General features: G+C 29.1%; 1 protein-coding gene across 1 annotated transcript; it reads left to right on the top strand.

Annotated features, from left to right (window-relative positions):
• Window positions 1–7,206: 7,206 nt before the first annotated feature.
• On the top strand, window positions 7,207–11,654 carry LOC109801801 (polygalacturonate 4-alpha-galacturonosyltransferase). Its single transcript, XM_020362925.3, has 10 exons — window positions 7,207–7,497; window positions 7,587–7,621; window positions 7,720–7,755; window positions 7,868–7,993; window positions 8,101–8,167; window positions 8,257–8,303; window positions 9,114–9,448; window positions 9,555–9,912; window positions 10,111–10,692; window positions 11,020–11,654. The coding sequence occupies exons 1-10, from the start codon at window positions 7,410–7,412 to the stop codon at window positions 11,293–11,295; spliced, it is 1,950 nt and encodes a 649-aa protein (XP_020218514.1). The 5' UTR covers window positions 7,207–7,409; the 3' UTR covers window positions 11,296–11,654.
• Window positions 11,655–21,479: the final 9,825 nt, after the last annotated feature.

The raw sequence follows: 21,479 nt of genomic DNA, 5'->3' as shown, positions 1-21,479 counted from the left end.
TATTGATATTTAAGTTACTTAAAATTATAAGTTAATGAAAATTGAAGATTGTAGTAGAGTTGTATGAAGTGTAGTGATGAAAGTAGCTATGTTATGTGCTTTATGCATGAAGTTGAACTGTGTTGATTGACTTGGAATTGAAAGAGAGGTGTTATTTTTAAAAGATGAATATCCCATTGTGAGAATGTGGTTTTGTGGTACTTTGCCAGCCTAGTAATTGGAAAACTATTCTTGAGTACAATTGTCTCTTGAATTGGAGTGTTAAGTCACCTTTAGATTCTTAGTTAATATAGTATGGGGGCTAAATTGGGTCATATTAATTATAAGTGACTAATGTAAAACCATATGAAGGAAAGGTCGAGTCATATGTGTATAAAGTGACCAGTCGAGTAAAGTACAAAGTTGAGGGCCAAAATCCCTAACTAAGTACTATAAAAGGCGCAATATTTGGAGGATAGTTGACCGGCTAATTCCATATGAACTTAGTTATACATGTTAAGGTTGTGAAAGATTTACACCCAAATTGTCCTATCTTTGACTAGAATAATGGATATTTCTAGTTTAAGTAATGAAATTTGAGAAACCATATGTTGTATTGTGGATTGATATCCAAAATTATTGTTAATCTATCAAGTCCCAAAAGATTGTGTTGTTAAGTTGGTTTAGTAGCATCATGTTGTTGTGATGATATATTTTGAAGTTGATATGTGTTGTTATGTTGCAATGGTGTTTGGGTTGTTGTGTTGTTAAATAGTTGAGTTGTGAACTACTGTGCTAATCACATGTTATGTTGAAAAGTTATATTATTGATATACTAAGTCGGTATGTTCATAAGTTGTGTGGTCTATGTAACAAATTGGATATATTGTTGAATTGTAAGTGTATGTTGTATGCTAAAGTTGTTGTTTAGTTAGTTTAATACTTATATATTATGTTGTTTCTTTTGAATCTAAGTTTATCCTTACATTTTCCTCATGATTGGATTGTGATGATCATACTTGTTATGAAATTAAGGTAAGAATAGGTTGAAGGATGAACACATTTTTTAGAGAAGTGCTAGAGGATGATGTAACGACCTTCCATGGCCGTCACACTACGCAACACACAACTAACTAGGCATATACATATACTAAAATAGTAATATAATATAAGCACATATACATCTCATGAACGTGTACAACTATGGTGCTTGTCTCGCAACTATATACAAATATCTATACAAAAGCATCTACCCACAACAGGTAGTCTACAAAAAAACAAAAACCAACTCCAAGCACCACTTATGGTTCCACTTTTACTCTCCAGCCTATCCCTACCCTACTCCCATACCACGTATGATCATCGCAGTCCAAACCATATGGAAACATGCAAGGGTAAGCTAGGTAAAATAAACAACCCATGTAATTAAGTATGCGTCAAATCAACACATAAAATCATTTTCTCATTCAACACCAACAACAAACAACACATATACTACACATCTTAACATCACTTCAACAACACAACATGAATCAACATTATATCAACACATATGCGTCGTCACACAATTCAACTCGGAGATCTCCTACAACACATGGTGAGCAGTCTAAGTGACTAGGTCATTTGGATAACAATCCACAACACAATAATGGTTTCTCAAACTTTGCCACTTAAACAAGGAAGTATAGTACTATGTCAGGATAGGACAACTAGGTTTAGGCCTATCACAAAATTAGCTAGCTTAACTAAGCCACCTATGGGATTAGCCTACTGACTATCCTCCGAATACTAAAACCTTTTGATACTCAGCTAGGAACTAAGTTCCCGACTTCGTACTTTACTCGAATTTGGCCGCTTGTAATCGGTATAGTTCGACCTGACCCCTATACAGTGGTTGCTTCATACACGTGTGCCTTGACCTCGCCCACACACGGGATCAACTAATTCCTAGAGGAGAACAACACAATATTCGCTCCAAGGGACAACTTTCCAAGGAGGGTTTTTCAACAAATTTGGGCTCTCAAAGCACCACAACTATCTCAATCCACACAATGGGATGAACAACTTCAAAAACTTCTCCTCTAGTCCTAGTGATCAACAACTCATCATCACAGCACAATCAACACAGGTTTCAACTCATTATCTAAATCAACTTTCAACTTGAACAACACAGGCAACTCATCAACACTGTTTAACAAACATTTTTAACAACACAACAACTCATTCGATTCATACATATAACATCTCTACACAACTACACAACTAAGGTTTAACATTCAACTCTCAATTCGCAACTATGTCTTTTCATCATACTACAATATTAATCATTTTTCAATCATAATACCAAACATACTCACGCCCAACGCAAGTCAGTTTGCACCCCGCCTGAACCCAACTCGAGAGCTCTAAGGCTCTCTCACGCCCGACGTAGAATTATCACGCCCAGCATCCTTATAGGTAGAGACTCCCAGGAGTCTCCACGCTCGGCATACCAATCCTATGCTCGGCGCCAAAACAAACAGAGACCTCTAAGGGTCTCCACGCTCAGCGCACCCACCCTGCACCTAACGCCGCATCAGTAACATGAACATACATGGCCACTATCTATTATCACGCTCGGCGTGACTCATCTAGAGACTCCCATTTCAAATCACACCCGACACGAATAACATCGCGTCCGGCGTGATTTGGCAATGGTGGTCCTTAATGAATGCGCGCCCGGCGCAAAGAACATGCACCCGACGCAAATTCAAACAGCAACCTCCAAAAACCCAGAAAATTGCATCAAAACCTAAAAAGCACCAGATCCAGCCATATGCAATCCATGAAATGAAATACATAGGCTCCATACAACTCAAAAAATAAACTCAGATTCAACATGCAACCACTCTATGCATCAAAATCACAAAAAACCCCATTTTTCCTAAAACCCCAAAAAATGAGAAATTCTTTCAATTTACCCTTTGATTCTCAAAATTCATGCACCAATTGAGTTTCTAAACTCACATGCAATCAAACAACCTACATTCTAGCATCCCTCACCTAAAGATTGGCTCAGAACAGCCAAAAAGAGAAGGAAGAAGAAGATTTTCCCCCAAAGCTCAACCCACGAATTTTAATCCTCCAAAACAAGCTTTCTTGCTTGAATTTCAAGAAAAGATAAAAGAAATTAGTGATCTAGAGAAGAAGAAGAATCAAATAGAGAAATTTGGGAGAGAAAAAAGTTCACGAACTCAGAGTCCTTCTCTCTAGGTTTTTTTGAAAATGAGCTTATGAGGCTCTATTATCAGAGAAATTCTTATATACTTTTCTTTATAGCATCCATTAAACCCTAAACCAACTTACTATGTTAGATGATGTGGTTGTTGGGCTACTCCAATATAACTATATTATAGTAGTTGTTTGGTTGACAACCTAAATTTATGTTTTTAGTCTAAATTACTATATATATGTATATGTATAGTTTTTAGTGTAGTCTTACTGAGAGACTTACATTTATGTTTTTAATCGATGAATTATATATATATATAGGGAGCATATCAATTGAAAGAGGATTTATTATGAGAGATGAGATGGTTAAAATATAATCCTTAAATTAATTTTCTCTCACTTGATTAGACCCCAAATTTTCTCTCACTTGATTAATCTAAAAGTTATATTTTAACTCTCTCATCTCTCATAATAAATTCCCTCTCACTTAATATGCTCCCTATATATATATATATATATATATATATATATATATTGCTGCATGTATATTTAAAAATTATTTGCATATTAACTTTAGATAATTTATTAAAAAAAGATAAATGGAATTTATTATATTATTTAACTAGTGGATGTACAGGGATATTTATACAAAGTTAGAAAGAATAATAGCAAAATCCCAAGTAATAAAATTGATGTATGTTAATATAATTAAATTTATATTTTTTTTATACCTATAATGCTTAACCTGTCGAGTCATTATACTTAAAAATAAAAAAAGTGTTGATTCATGTAAACTAATTTTTGGCCAATTATTGTTACCATTTCCTAATTGATTATTTGATTCTCTGATATAATTTTTTAGATCGATTATGTAGATTATTTGATTCAATTAAACAATCGATTTATCAGTTTTTTAGTCAAATTGGTCAGTCTGGTCTACTATTCAAAACAAATTTTTCTTCCTTTAATAAAATTCTCATAATAAAAATCAAATTGTATAAATATATATTAATTATTAAAAAGATTGAATTATTTATGAACTAAAATTGAAAGGGGTTACATAACAAACTATATTAAAACAAATTTGTTTTGAGACGTATCCTGAGGGATTTTACATCCAATTCGAGAAATTTGAAAAGAACGTTGTAGAGCCGTTGGTTTATTGGATTCATAAATAGTAATTACGTCAAGGAATTTCTATACCAATCCACCAAAGTAGAATATTCAAAATGAATTTCTATATATTGTCATAAGTCAAACTTTGGTGGTGTGTCTCTAGTATTTTTGAAGTGCTTATATATTTCTCAATTCAGTTATCCTAGTGAATTTTTTATTTTATTTTATTTTATTTTATTTTATTTTATTTTATTTATGTGAAGTGATATAATAATAATTGTCGCCTCTAATGAATTTCAGACTATGATTCAATTGTAATGAGGTTTATCCATTGTCAAGAGATTATTTCTTTTAGAGTTTGGTTAATAGGTTTCAATTATTTAACCAACACATTGACTTAATTTATTGAACTGGATTGAGAGTTTTTAAAGAGGGTCCTGAACGTTATAGTTATCATTTGATTTGAAAACATTCAACAAATTAGTTGGCCTTAAACTGGTTTAGAAGAGCATATAATAAAGTTTAATTTTAATATATATTTCAGTATAAAAATATACTATTAACTAATTAAGATTTTATATATAATATTTAAATTAATTATTAAAAAAACTATAAATTATATAAAAATCTATGGCATGAATCGCGTGATAATAAATAAAATTTTATAAAATAAATTTTAGTTGAAATGCACTGGTACTATAATTTTTTTTAGCTTTTATTTAATAATCATTTTTATACCCATTGTATATAATAATAATAATAATAATAATAATCTATACATTTATATATATATATATATATATATTATAAAGAAGATATAATTAAATAACTATCTTTTTTGGTTTCCATTTTGAATTAGATACTTTTATACATAAATAAAACACTTTTTTTATTACTATTTACTCTCTTTAATAAAAAAAATTATTAATTTATATGGTTATCTATTTTAAATTTTAATATTTTTTTGCAACTATTTTCTTAGAGAACTCCTTAAAAATAAGTATATAGAGGTATATAGTAACTTTTTTTTTTCTACTAATAATATATAAAAGAAATATTTTTTTCTGTAATATTTTTTAGTCTTCACAAACTTTAGAATATTACACTATTAAATATTAAAAATATTAATTTTTTTTAGTAACTACCATCAATCATTTCTTTCTATGCCTACCCAGTCCATGATTTTTTTTTTAAATATATTGAGAGACATGAACTATTTTTTTTCTTCTAATAATAATAATAACAAAATTATTAATTTATGTAATAATTATTTTAAATTTCATATCTACAATTATTTTTTAAATCAAATATATTTTAAGACACTATAAAATGGATGACTTTTACTTTTGATCTTTGTAAGAAAATTTTATCCTTCTAAAATTTAGAACCAATATTCTAGTTCATGTAAAATGAAAAAAAAAAAAAATCTCTATAAAATATATTTTTTAAATTTTTAATTTTTTAAAATCTGACATCATTATTTTCATCCTTAATATTAATTTTAAGTTAGATATATAATATTTATTTTAAGGTTTAATACATTATTTGGTTTATAAATTATTTGAATAATTTTAATTAGGTACTTAAATTAAATAAATTTGTAATTAAGTTAAAAAATCTTTTATATTTTTGTAATTTAGTCTACATAGTTAGCAATTCATTTGCAAGATTTTCATAAATATATAAAAAAAATTAAAAGTTGTTCATTTAACACAAATTAAAACAAATATGTTTTTGTTCCATGAAGTATAATAGTTATGCGATTTTAGTTTCTTAAGTTTTAATTGAATAATTTTAATCTCTCTCAAGTATTGCAATTGTGCAATTTTGTTTTCTTAAATTTTAATTGAGCAATTTTAGTGTCTTAAGTATTATAATTATGTTATTTTAGTTTCTCAAGTGTTGCAATTATACAAATTGTTACCTATTTAAGTTACATATATTAATGATAATAAATATATATCATTTAATACATGAATGAAAATGATAATATATGTAACTTAAATAAATAAAAAATTATATAATTACGATATTTAAAAGACTAAAATGACTTGATTAAAATCTGAGAAAAAAAATGCATAACTATAATACTTAAGGACTAAATTTGTTTAATTAGAACCTTGAGATTAGGGACGAAAATGACACAATTATAATATTAGAAGATATAAAACACAATTAAGTCCAAGATTTAATACATTATTTATTTTATAAATTTTTATAAACAATTTAATTAGGTCCGTAAACTAAACAAATTATTTGTTTATAATTAGATTATTTGTCTTTTTATATTTTTGTGATTTAGCTCCTATAGTTGACAAATGATTCAGGATCTATGATCAAGTTTGATTTTTATAAATAAATAAAAAATAAAAAAAATTGTTTATTTTACATAAATTAAAAACAAAAATAGAGAAAACTTGTTATGTATAAACAATGTATAATATTTTTGCATTATCATCTAATCACAACCATCATATTTTTTTTTAGTTAAATACAAAGACAATCTCCTGTGTAAACTAGAAAAACATCAAATAGATAAATATTTCCTCACAATTAAAATATTTTGTATTTGCAAGATTGAAGATTTAATTACTAACTATTTGATTAAGTGATGTGAGTTCTTAGTCACTCTTACCAAATTAAGTTGACAATCATAATTATTTAAATTAGTGCATGACTATTAAATTTATAAAAATAATATATTTCTAAGAAAAAAAAATCTCATAAAAACAAAAATAAAAATCATACAAAAGTGACAATAAAATTATAAATTTAGATCTCAGCTACATAGTATTTAATTTTAAGGTAAAATAGGAGTAGGAATTGTCTTACATTCCTTAAAAATAGCAAGTAAATGAAAAAGAAAAGAACTAAGGCGACACGGTGACAGAGAGAAAGAGGTAGCTAGGAAGAAAAGAGGAAAATGGACCCAAATTCGAAACAGAAAAGAAAAGGAAAGCATACACTTTCATTATTCATTATTCATTATTCATTCATGCACACACTCTTTACTCTTTCACTTCTCATAAATCATAAATCATAAATCATAAATCATAATTAACAAATAAACCCTCTGAGCTCTCACATTTGGATTCAGATCCGCAATGGCACCCAACAACAGAGCCCATTTCCCTCTCCTCGCCTTCCTCCTCCTCTGCCTCGTCCTCCTCCTCTTCGCATCGCCCTTTCACGGTATCATTCTCTTCCCTTCATCTTTTCTCGTTCATCTTTCCTTCTTAAGTCTTTCATTTCCGTTTAATTACTTCCAATGCCTTCTGCAGATCAACCTGATGATTCAGCTCCTGCCACGGGAAAGGTACCCTGTCTTGCGCCTTTTTCGGTTTATTGTTTATGAAGATATATATCCAAACATGACTTAAATATTTTTGTTTTTCATGTTTTTGGCTGTTGCAGGCATTGCAGGATCTTAAATCACTTTTTCCGAAAGAGGCAAGCGAAAGCTGATATTTACTCTTGTTATCTGTATCTCATGTAAAAAAATTTTTTTGTGTAAAATTCGTTCATTTCGTGGGTTTCTAATGAATACTATGCTATATTTTAGGTTCTTGATGTTATTGTGTCCAACACAAATGACATGGGGCCTTTGAGTCTTGAGAGTTTTTTGAAGAATAATCTGTCTGCTTCATGGAGGGTTGTTGGATTAAAGACTTCAAATGCTAAGCATAAGGTTTGGAAGACTGATGTGCTTCTGCTAAAACTTTGTTTCCTGTTTTAAAGGAAAGAATGGCATTCGTTTACTCTTTATGATGGTCCTCTTTTTATGTTTAATTATAGCTAAATCGACCGGTGAACAATGTTGGACAAGAGAAGCAAAATGGGAAGGAAGGAAAATTTTCTGGTGGTAATGTCACATTACTAATGTGCTATCTGGTAATGTGCCTATGTTGTATTATAGTTTACTTTCTCATTCTATATTTTTTATGGATGCAGTTGGTAGTGCTCAGTGGACTGACAGTCCTGCACAGCTAACCAGAAGGGTGAGTATCATTGATCATTCGTGAATATTTTTCTTGTTTTAATTTGCATACTGCTTTTTTGGAAACTGTTTGCTTATGTAAGCTTGTACTCTGGGGACTGTACGGTAGTGTGCAACACCTAGTAACTTGGGGGTCACAGTGGTGGTGGCTGTTATGGAAACAGCCTCACTGCTGATATATATAACCCTTCCGAAACCAATCTTTCATGGTGGTAGTCTTACATGCTGGGAAGCTCTATTTGTTACTTCCAGCTGAAATGAAGTTGTGCCACAATATATTTTGACATATTAGAATTTTATCATTTTGTTCATACTTACAATATAAATTCTTGCAGTGCCAATTTTAAGGAAAAATTCCTATATTGAATAAGAATGAGCAAGTTAGGTAGCATAAATGACAAGGATATATGCACCTGATATTAAGGTTTTGGGTTATATGTGATGTTTAGAGTCACTTGTGTTGTTTCATTTGGCCCTCTGATGGAAAGATCTTTCTGGTATTTAGGCTCCCCTTGTAACCCAACAAAAGTATTATCTCAATTATAAATTTACTCACTTTGTATTAAATCTATACTCAAGTAATTTACTCCAAGAGTATCCTAATAATTCATTCTTATAACTCGTGGCTGATGATTTCTAAATGTAAAGCTTATTCTTCCAAAATACATTTGACTTGAAAGCAACCACACAACAATGACCCTAAAATTTTTAGAGTTCAATATTGTCTGAAATGTGGATGATACATTATTTTGGAAACAACAAAGATTATTAAAATAAACCCTGTCTTCTTCTTTGAAAATATCTTCTACAGCAATTAATAGAGAAAAGGAAGGAAAAGCGTGCTGCTGAGTTGGTCAAACAGGATGATGAAGTAATTGTTAAACTTGAGGATTCAGCTATTGAACACTCAAAATCTGTTGATTCAGCAGTTCTAGGTAAATACAACATTTGGAGGAAAGAAAATGAGAATGAGAATGTTGATTCTACAGTACGGTTGATGCGAGACCAAATCATTATGGCTAGGGTTTACTTGGGTATTGCAAAGATGAAGAACAAGCCTCAACTATACCAAGAACTGCAATCTCAGCTTAAAGAAAGTCAACGTGCTTTAGGTGAGGCAACTTCTGATGCTGACCTACATCCCAGGTATGGAAGCTGCGTGAAATTTTATCTTAAATGTATATTCATATGCATCTGTATGTCTTAGTTTGCATTAACCAACTTTACTAATCAAATGTTTAATTGTCTGTAGTGATCATGAAAAAATCAAAACTATGGGCCAAGTTCTTTCTAAGGCAAAAGAGCAATTGTATGACTGCAAGTTGGTTACTGGGAAATTGAGGGCAATGCTACAAACAGCTGATGAGCAGGTTAGGGGCTTGAAGAAACAAAGCACATTCCTTAGTCAGTTGGCTGCCAAGACCATACCAAATGGAATTCACTGCTTATCTATGCGCCTTACCATAGATTACTTCCTCCTTCCTCTTGAAAAGAGAAAATTCCCTAGAACTGAGAATTTGGAGAATCCCAGTCTCTATCATTATGCCCTGTTCTCGGACAATGTCTTGGCTGCATCTGTTGTTGTCAACTCAACTATTGTGAATGCAAAGGTGACTTGGACTGTTTTTTACCATACTGGTGTGTCTGTGTGCATGCCTATAAAGTAAATTCCTTTTTATAGATGAATAGTTTGTGCTTGCACTGTACAACCCATGTATATTTTGCTTGTACAGTGCATCCCTGACTTGGTTAATAATATAATTAAACCTGGCCTTCATTATCTTATGTTTGTCTCTTCAACATTGCAGGATCCTTCAAAGCATGTGTTTCACCTTGTTACTGATAAACTGAATTTTGGAGCCATGAACATGTGGTTTTTGTTGAACCCTCCTGGAAAAGCTACAATCAATGTTGAAAATGTTGACGAATTTAAGTGGTTGAACTCATCCTACTGCCCAGTCTTGAAGCAGCTTGAATCTGCAACAATGAAAGAGTATTATTTCAAGGCAGGCCATCCAACTACTACTGGTGCTTCTAATCTCAAGTACAGAAATCCAAAATATCTGTCAATGCTCAACCACCTGAGATTCTATCTTCCACAAGTTTATCCAAAATTGGATAAGATTCTTTTTCTTGATGATGACATTGTTGTCCAGAAGGATTTGACTGGATTATGGGCTGTGAATCTTCATGGAAAAGTAAATGGTGCTGTTGAAACATGCGGTGAGAGTTTTCACCGATTTGACAAGTACCTTAACTTTTCAAATCCGCATATTGCAAAAAATTTTGATCCAAATGCTTGTGGTTGGGCATACGGGATGAACATGTTTGATTTGAAGGTGTGGAAAAAGAAGGACATCACTGGCATATATCACAAGTGGCAAAATTTGGTGAGCAGTTTAACATAACGTTGGTTTATATCACATGTCTTTTCTTCTTGTCTTATGTAAATAGATAACTGCATGCAGACTTAACTCTAAAGGGAGTGTTACCCTTTAGAGGATAAAGTGCAGTTGTGTGAATTAGTTTAAGGGTAAAAGAATCTAGAAAAATGTGGACATCAAAACCGCATAGATTAATTGTTATAGGTTAATCGTTGATGTTGCAATAAAAAGGTTATAATATAATCTGCACTCTATATCCTAAGTGAGACTTTAGAGGAGCCAAATCCACTGCGAATGATCTTTGACTGACCCTTTTTTCCTGTTTGATTCCAGAACGAAGACAGGGTGCTGTGGAAGCTGGGAACATTACCTCCAGGGCTAATGACATTCTATGGATTAACACATCCGCTAAATAAATCATGGCATGTACTTGGTCTGGGTTACAATCCAAGTGTAGATCGTTCAGAGATTGATAATGCAGCAGTGGTACACTACAATGGTAATATGAAGCCATGGTTAGAGATAGCCATGACTAAGTATCGATCTTACTGGACTAAATATGTCAAATATGATCATTCCTATCTTCGGAATTGTAAGCTGCGAGAATGATCCTGAAAATTAGGTCCTAAGTACAGAGAACACTCTTTTTCTCTGCACAATACCCTCCCCATCTCCTTTCCTATCTTAGCAATCTCAAGTGAAGTGGCTTTCTAGAGTGGTCAATTGTCCAAGTGATAGGGTCAAGTCAATGCTTGTTCTGTAGTTACCCCTACATCATCTCTTTCCCGCGTCACTTATTTTTGCCTTCAATTCATTTTATTTGTTTACACCACCCTCACTGATTTGAAACAAGGTACATAAGTAGTATACCTTGTTTACTATTATAAAATTCCTTCATTGTATACAATACTCAGATACTAGGACTGGACTAGAAATAGAATAACAATTTTTATGTTTTCTTTCGAAAATATCTTTATTGTTCAGTTTCGAGGACCTATTTGATCTTTGCATGGTTTATTGACTTTTCTTCAAGTGCATGAATTATCATCGGTAAGTTTCGAGAACCCATTTTGTGTTTTGCATATTTTAGTGAATTTTCTTTACGTGAGTCATCAGTAATTGATGTAGTGATAAGTTTTGTTCTCACAAGAATCGTGTGTTTGATCATCTAGAGGATAATTTTAATTATCTTCGTGATGAAATGAGGTATTAAAGTATATTAGGCAATCCGAAAGTTGGCCGTGAAAAAGGAATTTAAAGACGAGCTTACTTATTCAAATAATTGTATCCATTAGGGGTTTTATTACATCAGATAATTGTAACCATTAGGTCAACGTCCAAAAAAACAATTGTAACCATCAGGTTATTTCTAGTGAAAAGAGTTAGTTTTCTATAAAGTAATTGAATCATAGTTTGAACTCTCATTGAGAAAGGTCTTCGTATTTAATATTCAATTTATTGGAGTCGGATTATCTTACATTAAAAATATTTTTAACTAACTTTTACAATTTAAATTCTATTGAGGAAATAAATAAATCTTATTACAATTTTATTGATAAGTTACTTCCCCGATTGAATTTAATGAGAAAAAAAATTACTCATTTATAATAATAGAAAAATTATCAAATTCTAAAGGCAAAATAAATACTATTAGAGTGCATAAACAAGCTGATAGGGTTTTGAGCCTCAATTTGAGTCTAAATGAAAATGTTGCTCATAAACCTTCTGTTGACTTATCTTTATTCCTTATCATGTGTTATGGACAACGTAAATAATTTAATTATTTTATTAAGTAATTCATTATTTTGTTATTTATATTTAACATTTATTTTAGGCATTTATGTCAATTAAGTCATAAATTAGGGGAAGTGTCACAATATGGATTTCTTGAGCATCAATCCATACAAAAATTTAAGGGTGTAAATGTGTAATGAACCATTCACAAATTCAAACAACTCAAAATAATCCAATTACAATTTTATAAATTGGGTTGGATCATCGAGTTAGATTAAGTAATTTTTATTTTACCTTATTATAATTGAGTTAGGTAATGATTTAAGGGGTTTATTATCCAATAAATCTAACAAATAATATATCACTAAATCAAATTACAAATACTAAACACAATTACAGACACAACTCGACTGGTTTATAGTATATCACTAAATCAAATTGCAATGTTTTGAATGGTTGACCCAATGCAAGACGATGAACATTATTTACATTACTAAGAACATAAGTCATTAATTTACAATATCTTAAATTCCTTCCAAAAAGAAACATTTAGTTAGTTTCTTTACAAAGTTTGTCATATAATCAAATTTAATTATCATTTTAGCACAATAAGCAAGAGGACAACTATAAGTTGACTATTATGTGATGTACTGAATGAAGACTTAACACGTGTATCATTGATTCTTAGGAGCAAATACTGTAATTTTTACTTTGACAACTAAATTATAATTTAATTTTCATGATACAACGACTATTAATATGACCACTAATATGTTATTATATGTTCTAGTTGTTTCAAGATGTTTACCTACTATCTTGAGGAAATTTTGGAAATGATTGGGTAAGATAAATTAAAAATATGTAGGATTTTGTATATTTCTAATTCTATGCTTTTAGGTTATTTTAGCTTATGTTATAGTAGTTTATTAGTTATGTATAAAATGTACAACTACATGTTGTATAGTGAATGATTTATAGGTAATTTAAAAGTAATATAGAGGAATATTAGCGTTTTTATTGATTTTAATATATTTAAATTATTTGATGAAATATTTATTTTGGATGTTTGATTATGTACATTAAATATGAATAATTATGCTTGGGCTATAAATTGCATCACAAGTTTTTGGTTTGAACCTAAAACAAACATAATATTACAAAAAAAGACATATTCTACATTAATGGTAGCATTAATCAATGTAAAATATGATCACTTCTACATAGGTTATGACCTTAATCAATGTAGAAATAATTATATTCTATATCAAATTCTTATTACAATCAATTTAAAAAATTTATTTTTATGTTAATTACAAATTCAACATATTAATATTAATATTAGTGTAATTAAAATTTTAGAGTTACATCTAAAAGTGTAAAATAAGCTCTACATAAGTCATACATTTATCATTAGCTATCAGCCTATCATACGTTCTTAAAATTAAAACTCATGGTTAAGCTAGTGAGAAATGGAGAGTCAGATAATTTCCATAAAATCCTAAATTTTAACCATGTTTTGTAAAAAGAATTCATAACATTAAGAATAACACTTAATAAGTCATAAAATGACATAATTATTAAAAATATTATACTACTACATTTTAATTCTTTAACATCATTTTCTTTTTTAAATTTGTTAAAATATTATTATATATTTAATAAATAAGTTATTTTATAATATTTTTTTTTGAAAAATATTATTATAAATAGAGTAATATTTTTTATTTTAATATTATTTTTTAATTATTTTCAAAATCAAAATCTTATATCGAGTATAAAAAAAAGTCACATAGGTTATTTTGGAATATTTTTTTAAATGTTACTATAAATAAGTAACATATTTTTTATCTCAACATTATTCTTTTTAATTGTTTCTAAAATTAAAGTCTTACATCGAGTAGAAAAAAGTATATTTCTCTCATATCCAATTGTTACCCATAATTAAAATTTCACATCAAATAAATGAATGACTCATAATATATATAATCATATAATTATACTTAAGATAAATAAACTTTTAACATTTGATATATAATTAGTAATGACTAATTAAGAATGTCTTCAACCTTTTCTTAAAAAATTACTAGAAGTTTATGAGACATAAAAATATAATAATTGATAACAATATCTAAATTAAAACTAATTATTATTTTATAAAGTTTTTAACAACATGAATTATATACAATATTTGATAATATGTTGTAAAATCAAATTAGTAATCTTTATACACAATTAGGTAATATTTTTCAAATGTCGTTAAAAGATATTTGTATTGTAGTGCTAGGACCTTGGTAAACATTTTTTTTGTCTATATGAATATCTAAATTAATTTTACATAACCAAATAATATAAATTATTATAAAAACATTAATCACAAACAATTAATTAGATGTTAGATTTTTGGCGAATGTACCAATTATTACGAATAGTAAAATTGACAAAATTCAGGTTTCAAATTCACACAGACAGGTGAAGACCTAATCAATCTGATATAATGTTAAATAAAAGAACTTAAAAAAAGATTAATTTGAAGAACGTATAAGAAATAAAGAATGTAGTTCGAGTTTAAAGAATAAACAAATAAATTAAAAAAATAATTAAAAATTTATAATAAAAGAATATCAAGTATTGATTTCATTTGTCTTCCTCTCATGTATCTTTTTTAGTTATTATCCTTCCCAATTATTATTCAATTTCAATAGTTATGAAATTAACTCAATAATCAACGAAAATACTTTAATCTCATAGACGATAAGTTTTAAGTTCCTTAATAAAAATTCTAATTCTTTGATAAAGTTAATTAAGTAACCCACATTAAGATTGAAGATGTAAAGTTTACTAATAATTCTTATTTTATTTATAGCAATAAATATTATTAGCGATTTTCTTCATATAGTAGTTTTAAAAGAATTTCTCAACCTCAATTAGTTTTATAAGATCATACAAAGGGTGGTCAAGCCAAAACATGCATTAAGAGAAGAATAATATCAATTAACTAAATAAAAACTTTAATTAAATAAAAAAAGAAATACTTACATGGATTCAGACAACTACATCAATTCCCAACAACAAAATACTTAGTCGTACATGGTTAAGAAATTCCCTTACGAGTATAGACAAAGGTCATTAAGGGATCTATGCTTACAAGAATATCACTCTCACTATGTCTAATCTCTCTGAGTAATAGTGAAAAATAAAGTGTCTTTATATTTCTCGTGCCCTAATTTTATAATTTTTTAAATGGACTTTTCTTTCACACTCAAAGTGATAAGGTGGGCTCGCTTAAGCTGACTTGATGACATGACTCGCCTAAGCTAGTGCTTCATGGTGCTCCAAAGTTGTCTTCTAAATTAACTTATTGAGAGTGCACTTCCCTCTTACTTTAAGTAAAAATGCTCCCAACGTTTAGCTGCTTTGACATTAGTTTCCTCCTCCCTGTATCTTAAAACTAATTAAAAAAACATTATAAAACACCTAAAACTAAAATAACTATTAATTAATGGGATAAAATTAAAATACCAAATTTTTTAAAAAGAAATAAGACTCTAAAGCATAAAATATGTTTGATAATTGTTCAAATTAAATAAAGATAACGGCATATATGTTTGGCAATTATCACTAATTAACCAATTGATAATATTTCTCAACAAAAAGTACAATTTTGAGAAAATCTATCCATAATTTTAGAAAAATAAATGGGTGATATTAAATATAAAGAAAAAAAAAAGATATATATTATTATCTTATTTTCATTCTATTTTTCTTACGTTGGACCTCTTTTAGTGTGAAAGAAGGGTCTTCTTAAACTTCTCCACTTTCCTTTTATCTCTAATCATTTTGATCTTCTTTTATTCTCTTAATTGTGACTTTTTCTACTCCATTATAATCTCTAAATCAAACCGCAAACTTTCATTCGTTAGTCGTTACTAGCTTCTTTGTGACACATCATCTTTGTTAATTTTTTTTTTCTATTACAAAATATTTAGAGTTTAAGGTGAATGTTTAAAAATAAGCAACCAAGTACCATTGTTTCTTCTCCTTACCATTTACACATTAAAGACTATTTATTTGATTCATATATTATAACTTTAGTTTTATGAATGTACTTTCTAATTTTTTAAACACGTTTTAAAAGAAACCTTTTGGTCATCCAAAACAAAAAAGAAACAAATAAATTGAAATTGATATTAAATCTCTGAAGAGTGTTCTTGATAATTCTTTTTAAACATCTTATACTTTCTCTTTAAAATGGTGAAAAATTATATTTCTCTTTTGATCATTCTCTAAACGGGACTTTAAATTATGTTTCAAACATCTTTAAATTTATTTAAAACATGATAATCCTGATGATCTTGACGGTGAAATTTTATTTAAAGAATTAAAATTCATTGGAGAATTTTAACAATTAAATCAAAAGCAAACTTTATGATATTAAATCTTTTGAAGACATTTAATTGTTTTTCTAATACATGTACAATTTATAGAATAATATTAACTATACTTATTAACATTGCATCTGCTAGAAGAAATTTTTCTAAATTGAAAATGCTAAAAACTTATTTGCGATCTACCATGTCACAAGGTAGATTAAATACTCTTACTCTTTATTTTAATAAATCAAGTTATCCCTTAGTCAAAAATTAATGCCTAATACTCTTAGGTATTGAGATCTATTTAAAAGGTTGACTTTTTTTAATAAATATTTTTTATACACAACAATAAGAAACAAGATTGTCTATTAATTATATTGCACATTATTGATAAATAGTATTTTTTTTAATTTTTATTGAAAATAATTTTCTTAAGTATTTTGATTATAAATAAATTATTAATAATCTTATAATATAAAAAAATACAAGAAAGAGAATGCTGAAATAATTATGAAGGTGGGTCTGACTTGGTCTCATCTTCGATATGTAAACCCTAAACTCTAAATCTTAAACCCTATACTTTCAAACACTACCATGAATGACCTCTCTCTCCTAACACTCTATCTGCCCCTTTTAGTGACACCGTCAGATGAAAACCCATATACCCTTGACACAATCTCAACCCTTCATTCAAACTGCAACCCCCCCATGTGTCTCCATAACAATGACACAACACCAACCCAGTGGAGCTTAGTGGATTCTCCAATAACTAATCGCACCTCTTGGATTGTGTATTTGAATAAACAACATAGTTATTTGAATAAAACAACATTTAGAAAGTTATTCATTTGATTGTATTCAAATAACATTCGAAGTATTAATTTGCTTAATGATCTTTATTTGAATCGGTGTGTGGCCGTAAATATATGCCATATTCAAATACAAGACATGGCCATTTGAATAAAACATTCAAGCCCCTACATTTGAAGACAAAATTCACCCATTTGAACTCTGCATACGAATTCGAATAAAACACCCAAAAACCATATTTAATAAATGCAACCCTCACCCATTCGAATAAAATACACAAACAAATGCAAGCCCATTTGAATAAAAAACACAAACAAATGTAAGTCCATTCAAATAAAAGTAAATAACCAGTACACCCATTTGAATAGAAAAAAAAATATTCGAATACATAACCATAGTGACCCATGTTATTATTATTATTATTTTTTTTATAAAAATAAAAAAAATTATAAAAATGGTCACAATAAAAATAAAAATTGAATGACCCATATTATTTGAATATACATGATAATAATACACATTCACAATGGATAAAAGTGTAAGAAAAAAGAATTTCACCTTTCTCTTCATTATTTTCAGTCAATTTTGAGAAGAAATTTACATATTACATATGTAAATTTCTCATCTAACACAATTCGTATCAACTAAATAAGTAAAAGAATTTCTATTATGTTATTTCTTCTCTCTCATTGATGTTTTGTCGGTATTTCATTTTTACCAAACCCAATGTAGATGAATCTAAATATTCTATTTTACATGATCAATGCATGAACAATTATATCAAGATTCAATTTAATATTTTAACCACCGTATAGGTTATCACACATGGTTACAACATAAAAACATACAAGTCATCTATCCTAGAACTCAAGTATACATATGGCTAGCCAATAGGGTTATTAATAATAAATTTTAAAGTTAATTACAACTAATTGTTAATTAAAATTATAAATATAACTAATTATGTATTAATCAGGTACATATATCTTAATAGTAATATAAGATATAATAAAAATATATATAATTACTAGAAAGGAAATATATCTTAATTATAATTAATTGTTGGATATGAATACTAATTTTATTATATAAAGTTTTTAATATTTGAAGGACTCTTCAAATAGTCCCCCAAATTCGAGAAACAGAATATTCATCATAATTATTTGAAATCTTGTTATGATGGCAGCATGTATTTGAAGGCAACATTTTTCCGGGATAATAAAAAAAATTGTGAAAACTAAATAAAGACCATATCTAAGGGTAATTTTTTTTTTTTGAGGACAAATTTTTTACACCAATATAATAAAGACTGTATTTAAGGATAACTAATTTTTTACTTCAGAAATTGGAATGTACACCAATAACAAGAAAACTAATTGAAATTTGTTATGACAAATATAATAAAACTTATCGAACATTATCGTGAAAAATTCTCGCAAATAATTTTATAAATTATGTTTTAAATATATTTTTCATTTCTTATTTAAACATGTCTGAATATTATAGCAGAATTATTAATTTTTACTATTAAAATTTTAAGTGGAAATTGAATGTATACAGTTGTTATAAGTAGCTCATAACAAAACTATACATATATAATAATATATGCTTTATTTATATCCGAAACATAATTTTATAAATCAATATATAAAATCATTTTTTTATTACCATTTATTATTATATTCAAAGAATAATTTGTTCCATGCATCGATCAAATGGGTACGCGTAATAGTTATATCAGTAACAGTAACAGATTTTGAATATATTCCCACTAAATGTTATATATGATCTTATAAATTAATCTCTCCCAAACATTTTTTCATTAGGAATATGATATTCCAAAATATATATATTTTTTAAATTAGTGATATACTTTCCCTCTTTATTTAAGATTTGACCTTAATTGTGTTGTATCCAGCATGCATGCATGCACACCATGGCTAACTTTCTTTGCAAAGCCTCCATAGTCTCTTTCTCTTCCTCATCCTACTCCAATAACAATTCTCTGAAAACACAATATCAATGCAACCTTCCCTCTTCACAACAAACCCTCTCTTCAAATCTCATGCACCCTCTCTGACCCCTCTCCCACCATCAAGAGCTCAAGCGCTCCGACATCATAAGAACCATTTTGCCACGCCAGGAACAACCACTTCTGGCCCTGGTGCCACCAACCTTACCTTGGGATACCAGCTGCACATGTGACCAAAAGGGGAGACCTAAGAGAAGCTATTCAGAAAATGTTGGACACTCCTGGACCTTACCTTCTTGATGTCATCGTTTCCTGCTAGTATATTATGAATATGTTAAATTACCTCTTATTATTAGGTTCTTATTTTAGAGTATCTTATAGACTCATGATATAACCTTTGAGGATGTACATGTGTTTTTCTTGTTCTCTATATGAATTATGTTCACATAATTAACTTTGCATTTTTGTTGTTGTTGTCAAATGCTTTTCTTTGCATTGAGATTGTGGTTTTCTTGCCAAATGCATATTGAGAATATATGAGAACTCTGGCTTTTTTATGGATAACTACAGATAAAAGTGATCTCAGCTGATTTGAGATTTATAAGGAATCATCTCCTTCAGCATCTACATATATCCTATGTTCAGCAAGTAGATTTTGTTGGCAATCCCCTGAACAGGCCAACTATAGCCAACAGTGAAGATTTTTGTTATTTATACAAGGGGAAATCTCCGTCGTGTTCAATCACATGCACCATAATCAAACTTTATTTGTTTATTGATCACTTAAGCTCAATAAAGGATCTGATATACTTGCTGTTTGAAGGGTGTTTTATGCATAAAATTAATTACCTATATCCTAAACTGTAATAGTGAAACTGGGAAAAAATTGGAGTCCAATTTTTGGAGTTGTCGAAAACAAGAATATAATAGAGATTAGAGACATCAGGGGTGCAGTTTTGTATTTTGCTGTACATAGTAATAAATCATTTGAAAACTTCGCATGTTAATCAAGGTGTTATTGGAGGTGATATTGATTTGGATTAGGAATATCGGTGACTTCTGAAAATTTGCCAAGGTCTAAAGTTTAGATGCTGTCAAGTCAGAGTTACAGCAGAAATTTCTAGGAGTTGTTACATTCATCTTTTGTTGTTTTAACAGATAAACTTGTTAGGATCTTCTCATCCTTAATACCTGTTTCTGCATGAGTCTCTTTCATTATCCTACCTAGAAATGGTCTGGTTGCTTAGAAAGGTTTGCAGCATTATGAAGTCCGAAATATTCATAATATAGAGACTAACATATCAACATTTTGTATCAATTATCATGAGACTAAACGTCTTTATGATGCACCATTTAAAAGGTATAAAGTAGAACGATTCATAATAAAAATGATTGCCATTTTGCATCTAAAGATTTACCAACAAAGCCCTCCGAAAAAGAGTACTGTTGATCATTCAACCTTGACCTGTAACCAAGTGAGTTGGTCCTAATTTGATTCTCTCTCTCTTTTTTTTTTATAAATAATTTTTATTTTCTCATGAAAACTCTATGCTTTAAGTTTATCCAGAGAAGAGTACTGTTAATTCTACATTCCAATGCCATGGGATCATCCTTTAACATATCAGGATGTTCTACAGACTTAGATTGTGAGAATATGATGTTAGTAAACTTTTATTCTGTTAGGATACTTATAGGGGAAGAGTTTGTGAGTGTCCTGCCGTGAAAGTTGTTCATAATTCATACAGGGTAATACATGTTAGTAGGACCTTTCATTTTAAAGCTCAAGTAACGTTTTTTGGGTGTGTGAGAGCGATGGAACTTTTTACTGGAAAGGGCTAAAGACTGGCCACTCAAGATACTGAATAATTTTACTCAATAGTTTCCCTATATTACAATAGAGAGATTCA

The sequence above is a fragment of the Cajanus cajan genome, chromosome 4 (assembly GCF_000230855.2).
Source record: "Cajanus cajan strain Asha chromosome 4, NIPB_CcT2T_4, whole genome shotgun sequence".
Classification (NCBI taxonomy): domain Eukaryota; kingdom Viridiplantae; phylum Streptophyta; class Magnoliopsida; order Fabales; family Fabaceae; genus Cajanus; species Cajanus cajan.
Note: the sequence above shows the minus strand (reverse complement) of the source record. Positions and strands in the feature narration are given on the sequence as shown.